Below are 19,591 nucleotides of genomic sequence, written 5' to 3' on the forward strand. Positions count from 1 at the left end.
TTTAATTGAACCTGTCATGCCCATCTCATGATTCATGCCTTAATCTCTCATTTAATCCCAATTTAAATATGTACATTTTCAACCAAATTTATTGACAAACTTATGATATCCTAGCCCACTATGCGTGTTATCCACCCACGTGGCAGTGTTTGCAGCCTTCACTATAATGCTAAGACTCCAATCAAATCCTACGTCTTTGTCACCCGCAGGTAACCCAATCACGAGTGTAATAAATGTGTCTTCCTCAAGCCTCAGGGAATCAATTCCGTGGCTGCTTTCTCTCTCTACTTTCTCTTTCTAAACCCACGACCATGGCTGCAGCAGTCTTGAATGGTCTGAAAATGGCTGCTACATCGCAAGCGTATCTGGAGAGCATGCCTGTGAATGACACGAGAAAGCTACTATCGGACCTCTGCCGTCACTTCTACGGCCTTGGTTGGGTTTCAGGGACGGGTGGCAGCATCACAATCAAGGTCCATGATGAATCCATCCCTAAGCCTCAACAGCTCATTGTCATGTCCCCTTCCGGTACTGTCCTCTTCTCGATTCTATTTGGTTTCTGGGTATTTTTTGCCGGTGCCCAATTTATTGTTTTGATTCATGTTTTTTATTTTATTTTATTTTATTTTATTTATTTATTTTTTATATGCTCGATTGGATGGTTTGTTACCCGGTTGTTGTTTATTTATGCTCAGTTGGTTTTCTTGATTCTTTTTACTTCTGCTCGATTGCTTGTTTTCATTTACGGGTATTGTTTATTTACTCTCAATTCATTTTTTCATTGCGGGTGCTGTTTACTTTAGCTCAATTAGTCGTTTTCATTTCTGGGTATTGTTTATTCATGCTCAATTTGTTGCCCTGATTACTGGGTATCGTTTATTTATGTTTAGTTCCTTGTTTTGATTGTGGGTGCTACTTATTTATACTCAACTCGGTGTTCTGATTTCTGGGTATGTTTATTTATGCACAATTGGTTGGTTCCGATTTCTGGGTGTTTTTTGTTTATGCTTAATTGTGATTATGCTTTTATTTCTGGGTGTTATTTATTTTTTGCTCAATCGAGTCTCTTGATTTGAGGGTGTTGTTTAAATTGGTTATTTAATTTCTGGGTACTATTTATTGGTGCTCAATTGGTTATTTTTGTTTCTGTGTATTGTTTATTTATGCCCAATTGCTTGTTTGGATCTCCAGATAATGTTAATTTATGATTAATTGGCAGTTTTTTATATGTTTATCAGGGGTTCAAAAGGAAAGGATGGTTCCAGAGGACATGTATGTGTTATCTCCAAGTGGGTGTTTCTTGTCTTCCCCGTCTCCGAAGCCATACCCAAATAAGCCTCCCAAATGCAGTGATTGTGCTCCTCTTTTCATGAAGGTATGCATTTTTTGTGTTTCTTAATTGTCATTAATTGTTAAACCAGCCTTAAAATGCAGTTCTTTTGCATGCTCTTTGAGTGATTTCTGGTGTTATTTATCAATGCATTTTTGTAAATTAATGCAGAGCTGATATATAGTTGTTCATGAAGATAATTGGAATTTATGAAATTATTTGAGCTGCCTTTTCTTTTCATTGTATATTGATCAGATCATTGGTGATGTGGGATGGTGCTTTGTAATTATAGTAATTAATGTCATATCTAGGATTGCAATTTACTTGTTTGGTTACTAAAAAAATAAAGGAAAATGAAAAAATAAATTTTAAATCTATGGTTTCTGAAAAAAATCAAAGACTGAGCTTGAATAAGTCAAAAGGAGTATTAGTTGGAGGTTCTAATTTTATAATCTGCCACATAATGAAAATGGTGTGGCCATTTGAAAAGCTACAAGGAGTGGATTGGAGTTGTCTATGGGAAAGGTGAGATTCAAAGTACATGAGAAGTGATATGAAGTTTGGAAAGATATCTATTGGGGTAGAATACCTCTAATGAAGGAGTTTGTGTTGCTGTTTTGGGATGATAGTTGAAAAAGAAGCTTGGCAGGTGACCATGGGCTGTGGTGGGGGAAGCATGTTTTCATAGAACTTGCCATATATCAGGACCTTCTCCTCTGTGCTGTGGCTATGGAGGCGGGGGCTGCCACTGCCTGATACAGGCAGAAGTTGGGGGCAATGGATCTATCTGTGTCAAGTCTGTCAATACAATTAGGAGGATAGACAGCCCAATAAAAGAAATCGTATTCTGGCATCACTGGCACAGGTTTTTCTTCCATCTGCCTAGCTCCCCAAAAAAAGTGTCTGGTAGTTAGAAACTATTGATGCTTTTTTCTGGAAAGCTTTACTTGGTCAATCTGTATAGAGAGATGGATGACTGGGTGACATGGCATAGGACCTAAAATGGGTTATTTCTGGAATGTTTTACTCCAAGGTGTTGGTTACCAGTAGGGAGAAGGGGGTGGCAAAGAAGGTGTGAGTTCCTTTGGGTCCTTAAGAATTGTCATTTCTTACATGCACTGTGGTAAGGGATAAATCCTTGATAGTTAACCATTTGATTAATATCATGGATGATTCTGAGTAGGTCTATTTCTTCAACTGTTACCATTCTTCAAGTTTCTGAAAATTATCTTGTTTAGGATGTGACAATTGTATTTCATTAACCACACACACACACATGGGCAATACAATTCTTAATGGTACGATCATGTCATAATCAAACACTCAGTTGTTATGATAGTCTGTTTATGTGTTTCTCTATTTTAGGTTGGAACAGGATTCTGGGGAATATGGTTTATTTATTTATTTATTTTTATTTTTTTATTTTATTTTGTGATAGGTCTGTTGCTGAACAATATATTTATGCATTCCATTTGGATGGTAATCATTATTCAATCTGTGAAAGGCTGGCATGAATTTTTGGATTTTTAATTTTATTATTTGAGCGAATATAACACTGTTTTTGTCCTTTGTTTTCTAGGCATATCTGATGCGTAATGCTGGAGCCGTCATCCACAGTCATGGGATGGAATCATGTATTGTGACAATGATTGATCCATTATCCAAAGAGTTTCGAGTAAATTTTTGAACTTTGCTTGTCATAGTTGAGGATGAAAAGCTCTTAACCCCTCTCTTAGCTCAACCTTCCCCTTTGGTGTGGTTTATTCGATGTGTATGGAATCTATGGATATTTAAGATTTTTACATTTTTTCCTTCCTTTTCTTTACAGTCAGCATGAGGGTGGCTATTGGGTTGAGTTATTTCTTTGAGTGATCCTGTGGAGAATCTTCCAGACTTGCTATCCTGTTGCAGAGATATGTGGCATGAATTTTCTAAATTGATGGTGTGAATTTTATGTAGATAAGTGGAGGCAATGCATGAAAATTGAATTATGACATGGGAGCAAATATGACATGTAGCTGAGAATATTTACTTGAAGGATCTTTATATTGGTTGTTGTTAGGCCTTTAGCTCAATAAGCTATTGTGCATTGTGAGTCCATTATCTGATAGCTTAAGCTTTTGGGTTAGATTGGTAGCCAAACATAAGGAGGTACAGGGTTGGGGTAAGGATTATGGGCACAGTTTTGTACTTGAGAAATGAAAATGTAGCCTATATAGGAAATAGAAAGAGACAAAGGATGCCCGAATCTCGTATTAAAAAGGGAAATAGTGTACTGGAAATCAGTCTAAATAGACTAAATGGATGAAAGAGAAACATAATAGCAGTCAATGTTGAAAAAGCTAGGGTACTACTAGAAAGTGTTAAAAGAATCTTAATGACTGAGACATGTTACATGATTACAATGAAACATTGGAGATTCACTTTTCAGGGTCTATCAGAAAAGAAGTATCTCCCACAGACAAATTTGCATTTTAGATTTTTTTCCTGTAGTATATGAAAGTTCTCTTGAAAAACAGAAATTTGTATGCAGTGTTTTCATTTTTTTTTTAAAGGATAAGTTTCCTGATGGTTGTGGTCTATGAGATGCTAAAACTGGGATGATGGCTATGTTGTTGTGATGGGCTGTTCATTTGGTCTCAAATAATATGTTTATAATTTTTTACACTTTCTAGAATGTATAATAGTTCTGTTTTGGTTCTCTGATATCTTTTAATTTGCTTGAATTTTTTATGTTTTTGTGCAAAATTACAGATCACTCATATGGAAATGATAAAAGGAATTCAAGGACATGGTTATTATGATGAGCTTGTGGTCCCAATCATAGAGAACACTGCCCATGAAAGGGAGCTCACAGATGCCCTTGCTGAAGCTGTATGTCCTCTCTCTCTCTCTCTCTCTCTCTCTCTCTCTCTCTCTTTTTTCATGATGTATGTATTTTTTGTGTTGATACTTTGAGATTTGACCTTGAGCACTCAATCACACATGATGTTGTGAGAGGAGTAATTAAGTGTTTTAAAAACAGTAGGTGTATGGTTCATAATTTGTATATGTGCAAAATGATTGCATGCTTTCATGTGTAATTTTTCATGTTACTTAGTCATTTTATGACTGATTGATACACACAGCGTATCGTGCCTCTCCATGTGTGTTTTGAGTCATTGGAAGTTTTTTTCCTATTTCAAAGTTCTGGTAGAGCTTTCACATCTAAAAGGTGATTTAGATGTGGAACTATGGTTGTTGCAAGAGAAACTTTCATTGTCTCCTAGCTATTAAGAATGTTTGTGCAGATCCTGGATGAATAGCTTTCTGTTGATCACTGTTGCATGAAGTTGGGATGACATAAGATCTTCCATTCTTTCATTATTTTATTATGTAGAATATTTCCTGTCACGCCCCAAGACCCACTCCAAGGGCGTGACGGTCATTTCACACCTCAAACCCGAAGGCTTAAAGTATAATCTGACCCAAACAATCATATTGTAACTGGATGTTACCAATTACCAAATACCTGTTCAGAGTAGCAGAACAAAATCTAAAATCCTCAAATTCAATTTCCAAATAACTTCCAAATATCAAATGATCCAAATGAACATAACTAACAGTTAAAACAAAATCCAACATAAAATCCTAAGTCAAATTCTAATGATGACTATTCCTCAGCCTAGCCATCACTCCTCACCCGAACTAAGAGTACCTGAAAAATTTTCAACAATTGGGAATGAGCTCACAGCCCAATAAGGAATATTAATGCAATTCATGGATCAAATATTTTCATTTCAAATAGGAGATATCATCATTTTTTTTTCTCATCAAATATCAGAGTTTTCAACAATACTAATATATTCAAAATTCAACCAACCATTTTCATATCAAATTCAAACACTTTCACATAAGGTTCAATCAAATCCATTCAATTTTCATTACTCTGGTTATCAAATATCAAATGCCCAGTTAGGTGGGACTTTTCAAATGGGTGGCTAGCCTCAAATTGTTCCTGGTGGACGGAACCAAACACTACTAGTACTAGTAACCTCTAACCAAACCCCTAGAGGCTGGGGTCCAAATCAATTACATTCCCACCATGAAATGTAAAGGTCAACTATTATATCCCGTTGACAGGGCCGAATAGTCAACTATTATATCCCGTTGACAAGGGCCAAATAAACCAGAGTGATGTTTTTTGTTCAAGTATTCAAATTTATACAACATAATATCTCCATATTTTGTGTCATCAATAAAACAAAATATTTCAACATAATATTTAGTGCAAAACAATTTGATCCATGCATGGTAACAAAATATCATTTTCTTTTCCACAATTCAAAAGAACATATAAAATAATTTAATTTTATAAATATTGCATTAACTTCCCTTACCTCAAAATATGCAAAGACCTTGAAGGAAAAATAACCCTGAAATGTCTACTTCTCACCTAACACAATAAAAATACCACTATTACTATTTACCTCAAAATATAAATCTGATAATCCTAAAATTTCTAAATGTTAAGATTAATATTTTTTTATTAACAAAGTAATAATTTAATTACTCTATTCCTTATTTAATTATAATTAATAAATTCCCAATTTGTTTCTAATAACACATTACTAATTTAATTAAATTACAATTTTATTTCATTATAAAATTCTATATATATAATATATATATATATATATATATATATATATTGCTAAATCTCTCATTCTATTTATTACAAAAAAAAAATCATTATTACTATTATCTTATTTATTAATCTAAAACTAATTATTATTATTATTATTATTATAATTAAACAATTCAAAAGCCATGACTCTTGGGTACACCAAACCAAAAAGTAAGTTTTTTTTTTTTTTTTCAGCACAGCACGCGTACGCCCCTTTTGTTTTTGTTTTGTTTTGTTTTTTTTTTTTTTTTTCCTTCCAGTGCTGTGGACACGCGGCGTTCTCTTGTTTTTTTTTTTTTTTTTTTTTTTTTTTTTTAATAAAATTAACCCTAACCTAAAATCAAAACTTTCCAAGGATTTTTTTTTTTTTTTCTAATAAAATTCAAGATCTCCTAAATTCCAACAATAAAATCAAAATCTTAAATTTTTATTATTTTGATATTAAAACGAATTTAAAAAATAATCTAACCCTAATCTAGATTTGGGGTTTTCCAAAAAAATATATCTAATGTGTTTGAAATTAATCAATGAATCTAAAATATTAAACTAGGGGTTAGATTCTTACCTATAGAGATCTGTTCTTCAACCCTGAAATCTGACTCCAACCTACGTTCTCTGGAATTCTGCGAACAGGAACTCTATTCAGAAAAGAATGGAAAGAATAAAATTTCTAATTTATACCTAGGGTATTTATTCGTAAAATTACCCTTTTACCCCTCTTCCTTTTTATTAAATTAATTAATTAATTAATTTAATATCATTATTAAGAATTCCTAAATTACCCTTTAAAAGAAAACTTGGGCGTTACATTTCCTCAGACTGATTAAATTTCCTCTATGTTTAATAGATTGAAGCCTACCCGAAAACAACAGCTGTCCTTGTTCGCAACCATGGCATATATATATGGGGAGACTCATGGATTCATGCTAAAACTCAGGTTTGTGTTATTTCAAAGAATATTTGTATGAAGTCCATCGAATTAATGTATGTGTCACATTTGTAGTTTTTTTAGGGGTTTCTTTATGTTTTGTTTTTTCTTTTTAGTTTATGATCTTTTGCTTGACTTGCTCCCTCAGGCTGAATGCTACCACTATCTCTTTGATGCTGCTATCAAACTTTACCAATTGGGCCTTGACTGGTCTACTCCAGATCATGGTCCAATTAAAAAATATGGTGGCAAAACAAATATGTCTGTGAAGGCAGGGACTGTAAATTCCAATCATGAGACTGAACCATCGAGAGTGAGTTCCTGAATTTTATTTTTTATTTTTTACTGGAAGTTTTCCTATCCAGTCTCATAACTTCTTCTCTAGTTTCAATGTGAAATCTTACATGGCTTGGTAGATTTTTTATATGGTTCCTTAATGCAGATATATCCTCTGGTCAGAGAATTCTTGGACCTTTAGTGCTTTTATTTTTATGCTTGATCCCATTAAAACTGCTCTCCCTTAATTTGTTATGTTTCAGCGTTGCATTGTTCTTGACATTGAAGGGACTACCACTCCTATATCATTTGTGACCGATGTTCTCTTTCCCTTTGCCCGCAATAATGTGAGTAGGCATTTGGCTGCAACATATGAGACTGATGAAACTCAGGATGATATTAAGTTGTTGCGCACTCAGGTAAGATTTTTGTTCATAAGTTTTGTTTCTATGCTGGTAGCCATGAAGTATCCAAACTTGCATGGCTCCATTACTACTTGTCTAAGCCTTACAGGCAACCAAATAAATGGTAATGTGGACCACTTTATATCTGAGTATGCTGTGTGTTTAGCACATGTCCTCTTAAGGGAATCCATGTGTTGCACATTTGATTGACGTGTAAAAGCTGCTTTTATTTCTGTCAAAAGTTGAGAAGTAAATGCTTTTAATATCAATTGGACAGTTCATACTGTCCCTTACCTTTGCTAATTTTATGCAGTTAATGTCTCTTTTGTTTTGATAAAAATGAAAATTAGATCTGAAGAAGTATGTAGACAAATAGTTAACTAAAAAGGAAAACCACACCACTTTGCAGAAGAAAGGATTACTGATTAAAATAAAAATCTAAAAGAAGACTCTTGAAAATTCTTAAAACCTATAGTATATAATTCTAATTATATGATCTACTACATTTTCTACCAAGGCAGCTGCCCACTTCAACAATTGTATGCTTCTTCTTTTGATAGGAATGATATGCATGCTTCTTTCTCTCTAGGTAGCCCCAAAAAGCTGCAAACTGGCACATCTTCTAAAGATTTTGGTCCCTAGGAATCTATGTGAATGACTGTATTTCTAATGACTGAAGTCATGTCCACATCAATCCAGAAAGCCTGGAATCTTGACAGCTGATAATAAGATGAACTCTGTCAAGATCCCTCTTACAGGCATCAACTTTATTAGAATACTCAGTTGATGAGATTGGATATTGGTGGTTTGGGTTCTGTTCAAAGTCTAAAGAAAACTAATTTGGAAGGAAATTGCTTCTATTGGCCAGAAAAGTTTCATCTGCAACTTGTGTATGTGGCAAAAGTATAGTTTGATATGAATTTGACTCCAATCTGTTTTCCTAAATTTGACCCAATCTTGTGATTTTCATGAACTGAATCCCAAAGAAGTGAGATAGAGGCAATTTCCTAATCATAAAGATGCTTTTCAAATCTTAGACTCCACGGTCATCCCTCGTAATCTCAATAAACCAACTTCAAATAGAATCCAATGCACCAACTCTGGCTAATATAGTCTGGTGACTCAGTTAAGATAAATACCAAGTTCTTGCTGAGGATTTATCTTGGCAAGCCCAAGCATGTAGAAGTTTGAAGTCTCCATTCTACCATGTATTCAACTTGTCTGCCAAATCACAATCTAGTCCTAGTCTCCCTTATGCCTCAAAAATCAAAATCCTTTGTTATTAGATCATAGTCACTATCTCCTGTTTGATGGACATATGCTGACATGTGCTTTACTCATGTCATCTGTTGATTGGATGGAGACCTATTCCATAAAATTTTCCTCTTGTATGGCTGAAAGAAAACATGAAAAGAATGAGAAGTCATCTTTCCAGGTGTCAAATCAAATCATGAATTAGTTATCACTCCCTTAACTGTTTGAAAATGATTATCGTGACTTGTAAACTTCTTTATTATTCTTTTAGTCTTCATCTGGGTTTTCAGGTGCATGTCATTGTTATGAGTGGTTTAGTAGGTTCTCAAAGTTTCTTACACCTGAAATCTTGTGTTTAAATTATGGAATGGAATCTTGCTGCTTGACCAGCTTCTGGTCTAATCTTAGTTAGATTGACAATGACATATACTAAGTTGGAGATCACCGATTACTTGTTTGTGGTGCAATTTTGTAAATTGGCTAAAGGCTTGAGACTGCTCTTATGTTTCTGTTGAATAAGTCCAGATTGAGTCCTTGAGAAGTCAAGAGAATGAATTGTTAAAATTTTCACCTTTCTTTTGCAGGTCCAGAGTGACTTGGAACAAGGTATTGTTGGTGCTGTGCCCATCCCACCAGATGATGCAGGGAAAGAGGAGGTGATTGCAGCTTTGGTTGCTAACGTGGAAGCAATGATAAAAGCTGACAGGAAGATCACAGCCTTAAAACAATTACAAGTAAGAAAAATGGAATGAGAGAAATATGATCACTGTGAGGCAGACCCCTGGAGTCAGCTAACATTTTTGCACGCAGGGTCATATTTGGCGAACTGGATTTCAGAATAATGAATTGGAGGGAGTTGTTTTTGAGGATGTGCCAGAAGCTCTTCAGAACTGGCATGCTTCAGGAATAAAGGTTACTCTTGCTTCTTATGTATCTTTTTATTCATTTATTTTCCTTACTGATTTACTTCTGACCTTTTATGTTGTCCTTAATTTTTGAGTGCTTTTAAGTATTATGTCTTCATAGGAAAGCACCAGAATGTTGCATGCTAGACGAGTGTGCCGTGTTGCTAGTAGTTTGCAGTCATGAGTATGTGCTACTTGAAATGCTTCTCAATAATGGTCTGTGACCATTTGTGAGTGAGTGGAATGAATTTACATGTAGGCGCAGTATGTGAGTACATTCTCCTTGCAGGGAAGACAGCCATTAAGGGAACAAAAGGGTGTGTCCCCTTCATGTTGTACAAACATGTGAGAGATGAATCTACCCAAAGGTCAAGTCTCAACTAGTTTGAGAAAGGAACGAACTTCCCTTCGGTTTTCCATGGTTTTGACTGCTCAATTGTGTGCTGTAGACCTGTTTAACAACTGTCACTGAATCTTGCAGGGTTAGACACAGGGTTGTTTTAGATGGGTGGGATATTAATGAATATTTTGTTCAATCATCCTGAGACAATTAATCCATCTTTTGACATTTTGAAATGACGTAGATACTGTAAGAATTATGTCATCCTTTAGTTTAGAAGAAATACCAATATCCTTGTAATTCTCTTGAGGCATGGGTAGATACATCGCTTCTACAAAATTGAAGTGGAGAATGCATGTAATCATATCATTGAAAGTTCCTTGACTCCATGTTCTTAGGGGAATTGTTTGTGCTAAAGAAGAAATTAGAGGGTAGAGTATGATGTCCCTGTAGAGTGTATTGTACAGGGAAATTAGGAAATGCTTTAGATTTCATCAGTAGTGTTCCAAGCTATTGACTCTAGACTGAAGTTCAAGGGAGGGGCTTTTGTGTAATATAGGGAGAGCACGTGCCTTATCTAAGTTTTCTGTTGTGTTTTCCTCCCAAATTTAGGGTATTGTGGGATTGGGTGAATGAGCATTGTGAGAAAGTGTCAGTAGAATTGAGGATATCAATCTGATGAGGTGTGCTTACTCTTATTCACTGTACTCTTTCAAGCTTGCCTGCTATCCATGTCTTCCTTTGTGATGCCGCCAGTCCCTTTGAAATTAGAGAAGCTATAGAAGGTTTTTGCATCAGGTGGATGTGAGGAAGGTAGTTTGTTGCCTTTGGTGGTTCAGACAACTGTTTACCTGCCAAAAAAGGTGGCTGCCAAGGTTTTTGAGGTTAGGCTTTTGAGAAGCTCTAAAGGTTTGCTTAGTAAGTGGCTTCCCTGGTTTTTGAGGGGTAGGCTTTGGTGAAAATCCATAGTGGATAAGTATGGGGCGGAGCCTTTGAAAGTTGGGATCTTTTTTTAGGGCATGACTTTGTTGGAGGAAATAGTTGAAGTACAAAGTTTGGCTTGTTATGTGGTGTGAGGTGAGCTTGAAGTTTAGGTTTCTGACTCTTTATGCTTTTGCATTTGTTAAGAAAGCATGTATAGCTGATTTTGGCGTCTAGAGTGTGGTTTTGGACATTTTTATTTATTTATAAAAAACGAGATATGTATATATTTATATTAATGAAAACATGAGAACGATGAGGAATCCTCCCCACAATTACAAAAAAACCTGATCATAATATGATTGACCTTCTCTACTATACTAGGAGTTTATACAAAAGGTTTAGACTACAATGCGATATACAAAGATGTCATCTGCTCAAGTTATGAGTAAGCTTCTCTCAATGATGTCCAAACCCTTTTAGTTTACACACCAAAAGCCAGTTGAGTTGGATAATACTGAGAGGAACGCCTTTAAAAGCTTCGGTGCATGAAGCCTAGAAAGAGGAATGGAAATGAAGTAACATGGAGAGGGTGGTTTTGGACATTGGAATCTGAGGTTCACCATGAGTCTCCATGATTTAGATTTCTGGTTTGCATTTACTGGGCAACAGAGGGATGAGAGAAAACAAATTGGTTTAATCCTTTTTTGAGGTGCTGTCTTCACAGGCTAAGCTTCTGAGTCTCAGCTCAAGGAAGCTGTCAGGAAGGAAATCACCACCATATACCTGCTGATGTATAGAGGTTTTATCCTTGTTAGCTGGTGTTGATTATGCAATTGGGATGCAGAATCAGTGAATCATATACTTCTTTATCATGTGGGAGCTCATTTTGGGATTTTCCTTCTCCAATTAAAAGTTGCCTATTATCTTGGCATGACAGTTTTCTGCAGGAAAAATAGTGGGGACGTTTGGACAACTATTCTGCTTTGTATTTCTGAGGCATCCCCGAGGATAATTAAAGGGCTAGAGCTTTCTGTACTGAAGCTTAAAGATACTTTCCTTCAAGTCTTGGCATTCATGAATTTGGATTCTTTAGATGGAAGGAAGCTTCTCTCTTCTTAACTTTGTTGATCAGAATGGGTTAGCCAAGGTTGCTGGCATTGCATTTTTGCCCTTATTTTATTTTATATTCTGATTAGCTTTGTTTGGGCTTTCTTTGTATACATCCTGGGTATAGGCTTTCCCACCCTTTAATGGTGGTTTAATAAATTATCTTTTTACTTATTAAGAAAAGAAAGAGAAAAATGAATCTTCAGTATCTCTTGGTGGTAGTCTAATTTATATGGAATCTTGTTGTAGAATCTGAGGCCTTGCTTCTGTTTTATTTTGCTGTCAACAACCATATCCATTCCAATCCAACCCCACTACATGGCCTAAAGAGACACTGCTTATCCAAAGGCGAGCATCTTTATCGGTTGTCAAATTGTCGTCCTTCATGGATACCAGCTGAGCAGCAGTTTGTTGGTATTCAAGCTTTTGGTGTCATCCCATGGAATGGGATAAATTTTAGCTAAACGTTAGATGCTGTTCTGTTGATTATTTGATGGTTAAGGCCTTCTTTTTGCATTCTGTTGGCAATGTAAACTCACCGATTGTTCCCTCAAACAGGTGTACATATATTCTAGTGGTAGCAGGTTGGCTCAAAGGCTTCTATTTGGATACACAAACTATGGGGACCTAAGAAAATATTTATGTGGATTTTTCGACACTACAGTGGGGTAAACTTTGTGACTTGCAGTAAACATGATTCTGGTGTTTAAGATTCTCCTCAAATACTACCTAGTTTAATTCGAGTAACCTCTCTCACTTTCTCTCTGTCATGCAGGAATAAAAGAGAAACAAAGAGTTATGTTGAAATCACCGAGTCAGTGGGAGTTGATAAGCCATCGGAGATTTTGTTTGTGACAGATGTCTATCAAGAAGCAGTTGCTGCAAAGGCAGCAGGTAATTAGTAATTTGGTATCCTGCAGTTTCTTTTTCTCAAGATTGCTGCTCAGGGAATTCTACAAATAAGATAACACAATCCTTGAATAATATCTATATACACCTGAAACCTTCAATACATTTAGATGCCTTAAGGACTCTTAACTGAAAATGAGATCAGGTTTTGTTTAACATGGAAATCGAGTCATTTCACTGTGTCACAACGCATCATTTAACTACCCAATTTGATAGTTTAATGTTGCAACATCACTGCAATTACCAAAATAAAATAGAAGTAAGGTCTTCTTTAAAATCCAAGTACTTCATGGTTCTGTTTATCACAGATTACTGAGAAAGTAGTTAAACCACGTCGCGTAGTGATTAAAATTTTTAGCCTGTTACGTTCCCGAGATAAAGAAAAGGAGGGAAAAAAACCGTTTGTTGTTCTGATTCGTCTTTCAGACTGATATTTCAATATTTACCCATTGGCAGGGTTGGAGGTGATAATCTCTATTCGACCAGGAAATGGACCTCTTCCAGATAATCACGGGTTCAAGACAATCACATCTTTTTCAGACATTTGAGACTAGATATGTTTGTATTTAAGCTTCTATGAAATGTGACATAATTATTACCGTCAAACACGCAGACAAATACGCAAAATTTCCAACTTTGGAATAAATTGTTGACCAGAGCTTTTGCATATTGTCGCTGTTCCTTTGGTGTTTTGTTAATTCGAGATTAATCAGTGGATCAGATGATGTTTCAGTGAATGAAGACTCAAAAGTTTGTGTATGAGCCCTATTAGGTGGGTACTTTTGAGTCTCGATTTTCTTGAAGGTGGATCTTAGAATTGCATAGTGGTATCTGGGTTCTGCTTCATTTGCTCTTTAGATTTAGTATTTATGACAGTTTGGTATCCCACAATGTAATATGGCGCTCAATACTGAAAATTCAGCTAAACTGCTACTGGGTCTGGTTCAGACACACTGACAGAACAGGTTTAGAAAGAAGAGAAGTGAAAAAGCCATCTCACATTCTCTCTGCTTTTGTTATTTTGATCAGAGCCCCTTTATTGCTTTCTTTAAGTTCACATTTTATCAGGGCTGATGTCCTTGACAGAAAAGAAACAGCCACCTGCATTAGGGTACAGCAATACAAAGCTGTGTTTAAAGAACCCTGACTTTTACTTCTTTCTTGCAAGAAATCTTACTATATCTATTATTAGATGCCATAAATATCCAAGGATACGCCAAGTGCATCTCTATGGTGTTTACCCTAAAGAATGTAGTAGGATTTCTGCAGGTATGCAGTATGAATTTCTGAGATGGTCAATAGGTCATTCTCATGGGAACAGGACCCTCCTTCATGGAGAACACCAGGGCGCATTGTGAGGGGAATTTGACTCAATTGAGCTGTTAGTTGAGAGGGCAGGACCACAAAATTGCATAAAAATTCAAAACCGCAGCAGGGTGTGAGAAATGAGACCATCTCATCAGGACCTTCCTATTTTGTTTTTGGTGGTAAGAGTCTAATCACAAGGAATTTTCAAATTTGTTTTTGGTCATAAGGGTCACCTTACAAGGGACCCATTACCCTTTAATAGGGCTAGACCCCTCTTTCCCACATGCACCAAAAAAATTGAAGAAAAAATTGGACATCTCCACATCATTGCGCACAGTCTATTCCATTATGCCAGTAAATGCAGCCCAACCCACTACCCATGACTCCCATCAGTTCAAACCATTAAGACCATTTCAAACAGTAAAAGTAAACTGACTTTGTTGAAAACACAAGATGAGGAGAGAGAAAGAAAAGGACAAAGAAAATTTCTCACAAAATCCAGGGAAAAAAAAAAATGCATCCATGGGAATATTGAGAATTAGGGAGAGAAAGTGAAAGAAAGAAAGAAACCCAGAAGAGAAAGCCCACCTTAAGAATTCTATCTCCATATTGTTCGTACTTGTCAATGAAAAATCAAACAAAAGAGGAGAGAGATCAAATTGTACAATTGCAGCAAGATCTCTACCTGCCACTGCAAATCATCCAACAACTCTCAATTACAGTCCCCCCCAAATTACACTTCTTCTTCAAGAAGACGACCCGGAAACTCGAGGGGAGGTCACCGGAAACAGCGGCAGAAGCTGAGGCTCAGAGTCCCTAGGGGTGGACATGGGTGAAGGGTGGAGGTAGAAGCCCTTCTCAGCTATGGCTTTCTCTTCTGAGGACTTGTTAAAGGGGTCTTCCGTCAATGGTGTAACTGGGCTGAGCACAAGCTTCGGAAAATCCAGCAAACTGGGGGACAAGATCTCAGGTTTTCTAGGCGAAAACCCTGAATTATTTTGCACGTAGCCATGCACCAGAGGGTTGATCATGAGGCCGTTCTTGAGCTGGCTCCTCCTCTCATACAGCTTGAATCCTTGCTTCTTCTGTCCAGTTCTGATGGGTGGTATGTTGCAGGCCTTAGCGGGTGGATCTTGGGTTGGTTTGGAGGATCCAGTGAGCCTCTGAACCACCTGTTTGAAGGAGTTGGCATCAGCTTGGACAAAGGTTGTTGGGTAAGGATTGGAATCTGATCTAGAGATGGGCTTCGGGGTCAGTGGTGGGGTTTGAATTTGGAGGCCGGTGCTGTTACTGCTGCTGCTGCAGTTGCTTCCATTGCTGTTTGGAGAGGTTATGGGAGATGTTTTTTCTCTGTCTTGAGTTTTTACAGTATTCTCCATTGATGGGTCTCTGCAACTCCCACCTCAGAGAGAGAGAGAGAGAGAGAAAGAGAGAGAGAGAGAGAGAGGAGGCTTTGGGTGGAGAAGAAGAGATGGATGAGTGAAAAACAAGGCTTTGATGAGGAGAAAGGTTGTTGCCTATTGGCTTTTGTTTTGTTGTGCTGCACACTCTCTCTCTCTAGACTCTCTCTCACTAGAAGCTTGTTTGTCTTTGCTTTTCTTTTGTGGGGTCATGTCTTCGAAGAGGCACTGATTGGTTGCTGAGAAAATTTCAACGATTTTTTGGATCATGAATATGAAATGGGTCATATTACATAAGTTGAAATGTTCCATTCAAATTGCTTCCATATTTTCCTCAATAAAACTACTTTAAAATAAAAAAAGTATTCTGTTTTTTATATTCCTTCTGGAATATCCTTGCTATTTCTAGCATTAAATCTTAGTATATTTGAATTATTTTTTATATTAAATCATATTATTTTTCATTTTAACATCTTTTAAAAAAAATATTTTACAATTAGTGAAAAATCAAATGACATGTCTCAATTTATAAAGTAAAAAAAAAATCAATTTAACCAAGCATTGGATTTTTATTTTTTATTTTTATTTAAAAATTTTATTACTTTGACGTTGCAAGCATTGACTTCAGAGCCCTAACTGCAACTGTGGAAAACTATTGTGGCCTTTTTGTGCATGTGTGATGGGATAGAAGACCATAAGATTAGAAGAAATAGGGTAGTTAATGCCAGTGAGGTGCACTGCCCAATCAAATGGGCTGCAAAGTGGTTGAGGAGCCGCCTCCACTACACCCCCTTTTTCCTCCCGTGTATGCTTAATATCTAACTCAACTATATGCTCTCTGGGTCCCGCATGTAGCTTCGTTTCTTTGTACCCATATCCTATTATCCATCTATGTTACATGTATCATCCTTCTTATACTTGATCTCATTATTTTATATCTTAATTTTATAGGTTAGTCCGATAATAAATATCCTATATCCTAGGTCAATAAAATCGTCTCCTAATATATAAATGGTTTAGATTTCATCGTATATCATCAATAATTCGGATTAAATTTTGAGATACTAATTTGATACCTTAAATTTTTATTGTTATATCGGGGTTTGACTCGGGTTTTCTTTTGATGGAACTCATTTCTAACTTGACTCTTGTGGGTTTCTTCATCTATATCTTTTTCTTTTTTGTTTTTTCTTCTCTAAAGTCATTTTCTTAGCCGCTCGATCAATTAATTATAAAATACCATTAACTGTATGCGTGTTATCAATATTTTTTACGTATAACTTATTGAGATATAAACATTTCTCTGTTCCCTTTCTTTTCTTTTCTTTTCTTTTTTTCTTGGAAAGAAGTCATTTTCTTTGTCCCATTTGACAAACTTTTTTGACATTAAATTGAATCACAATCATTTCTTTTTTTAAGTTTCGGAAAATGACATTTTTATCAATTTTTTTTTTTTTTACAATCACCGGCCAAGAACTCTAAAGAAGAGTTTATAAAAAGCTGTATTATTAATTTTTGACTAAGCAAAACAATATAATTTTATGGGTAATTCAAGATTGAATTCAAGTTATGTTTTTTGAGAAAATAATTATCAAATATGTTCTTATAAAAAGGATAATTATTAAAATATTATCAAATAAAGTAATTATGATTTTATACTACTTGGAATGATCTCATATTGAAAAATTCTCGAGTATCGTTATTCGATGAGGGGTAACAAATATTAGATCAAAAGGTATATAATAGATTAATATGAACAACATAAGATCTATCTAGTGGTTTAGCTTTAATATCGATGTTAGTATAAAAATATAAAGAAAAAAATTTTAAAATTTAGAATAGAGATGCTCCAAACACTTTGGTTGAATCAAGTTCTCATGTATATATTTACAAGTAGGAAAAGGAAGAAGAAGAAGAAGAGAAAAAAAAAGAGAGGTATGAGAATCCAATTCTCATGTATGTTGGAAAGTGAAGAAAGAGAAGACGAGGGTGGGGACCTAATGTCCATGACATATTACTACAAAAGGAATTGCACCATCTCATGATTCTCATTCCAAATCATTATGGTGTGGATTTTTGAGTTCCTAACAAACCCCATCAACGACGGCTTGAATTTAGTGCCCAATTTGATAATAGCATGCCAATTCACTTTTATTTTTTTAGGGTACAAGACATTAAAAGTACTTTTCCACTTGTTGAGACAAGTAACCAATTGGAAAAACCCTAAAATATCATACAAGGGTCATCCCCCAGTTTTTGTATCAACTAATAGATTTTAATTTACAATCTATAAAATTTTAGGAAGTTTTTAAAATACTTGTTAAAAAATAGTTTTCGAAACAATTCTTAAAAACGATTCTTGATTATTTGTTATTTTTAATAACAAAATTATATTAAAAAAATTCAAATACAAAAAATAATTTTTTGACATATTCTTTGTAATGGTGTTACCCATTTATGCATAATATAAAAGTTTTAAATATATTTGCTATATTTTCAATTGTTGCAAACACTGTGTTAAAAATAATTGAAAATACTTGAAATTTCAATAGACTTAAAACCATTTTTTTTAAAAAAATTTATGCAGATAATGGGTTTTAATATATAATTCGAATTATTAATAACCCTTCATATTTTTATCATATTATTATTAGTCAATTTTCCATATTCAGGTCATATTTATCATATTTAAAACATTTTTTATATTTTAGTTATGTTCTTTGTATTTAGTCATATTTTTATTCTACACAAGTATTCAAATAAGATTTAGATGAGAATTTTTAATGTATTATTGAAAAGTACTATTTGATGTGATAGATTGACATTGACCCAATATATTAAAACTTAAAATAAAATGATTTTAATGAATAATTCGAGTCATTAATAACCCGCCATATTTTTATCATATTATTATTAGTCAAATTTTCATATTTATGTCATATTTATTGTACCTGTGACATTTTTTATATGTTGGTTATATTATTTATATTTAGTCATATTTTTATTCTACACTAGTATTCAAATAAGATTAGATGAAAATCTTTAATATATTATTGAAAACAATGAAAAGAACCATCTGATAGGACAGCTGATATCGACCCAATATATTAAAATCAAAATTAAAGCGATTTTAATGAGTTATTCGAGTCATTAATAACCCTTCATATTTTTATCATATTGTTATTAGTCAAATTTTCATATTCACTACTTATAACATTTTTTATATCTTAATTATTTTCTTTATATTTAATCATACTTTTGTTTTGAATAAGTATTATAATAAGATTAGATGAGAATCTTTAATGTATTATTGAAAAGTACTACTTGATACAATGGACCCGACACCGACCCAATATAACAAAATTAAAAAGGAAAAAAAAATCACTAATCAAGGTGTTTCTATCAAAAACCATTTCTTCTTCTTCTTATTTATTTTATTTTATTTTATTTTTATGAAAAAAAAGGTGTTACGTCTTACCTTTATTTATCATTTTCTAGATGGTTTATGTCAAAAGTTGATTCCATCTATCTTTTTACCCTTTGAAACATCCCACATGTGTATATCGATTATATTAATAAATACATAGCGATGGATCCTAGAAACTTCCCGCAATCAAAGAAACAAAAGACAACAAAAACCGAGTCGTATTTATTTAGGAAAGTGTCTTTGAACTATCATAAAAGGGTACTAAAAACTCTCCAAATAGGGTTAGATGTTGGTCATCCATGGGGGGAATTCTTTATAGGCAATAATTGGTGCGTAGAGAATTTGAACTGAAATTATAATAATGTTAAAGCCTTGTTTGGCCGGCTTGACTAAAGTGTTTAAACAATGTTAAT

The 19,591-nt window shown here is 34.7% G+C and overlaps 2 protein-coding genes across 2 annotated transcripts; one reads left to right on the forward strand and one right to left on the reverse strand.

Annotated features, from left to right (window-relative positions):
- The first annotated feature begins 263 nt into the window (after positions 1 to 263).
- LOC117908754 (probable bifunctional methylthioribulose-1-phosphate dehydratase/enolase-phosphatase E1 1) lies at positions 264 to 13,802 on the forward strand. The gene is made up of 12 exons (XM_034822461.1): positions 264 to 528; positions 1,239 to 1,375; positions 2,910 to 3,005; positions 4,085 to 4,204; positions 6,844 to 6,933; positions 7,073 to 7,237; positions 7,464 to 7,619; positions 9,443 to 9,592; positions 9,669 to 9,770; positions 12,693 to 12,802; positions 12,910 to 13,028; positions 13,500 to 13,802. Exons 1-12 carry the CDS (start codon positions 312 to 314, stop codon positions 13,589 to 13,591), a joined length of 1,554 nt encoding a protein of 517 aa, XP_034678352.1. The 5' UTR covers positions 264 to 311; the 3' UTR covers positions 13,592 to 13,802.
- A 1,022-nt stretch (positions 13,803 to 14,824) lies between these two features.
- On the reverse strand, positions 14,825 to 15,851 carry LOC117908755 (VQ motif-containing protein 4-like). The gene has a single exon (XM_034822462.1). The coding sequence runs from the start codon at positions 15,728 to 15,730 to the stop codon at positions 15,098 to 15,100; it is 633 nt and encodes a 210-aa protein (XP_034678353.1). The 5' UTR covers positions 15,731 to 15,851; the 3' UTR covers positions 14,825 to 15,097.
- Positions 15,852 to 19,591: the final 3,740 nt, after the last annotated feature.

This window comes from Vitis riparia, chromosome 19 (genome assembly GCF_004353265.1).
Source record: "Vitis riparia cultivar Riparia Gloire de Montpellier isolate 1030 chromosome 19, EGFV_Vit.rip_1.0, whole genome shotgun sequence".
NCBI classification, from domain to species: domain Eukaryota; kingdom Viridiplantae; phylum Streptophyta; class Magnoliopsida; order Vitales; family Vitaceae; genus Vitis; species Vitis riparia.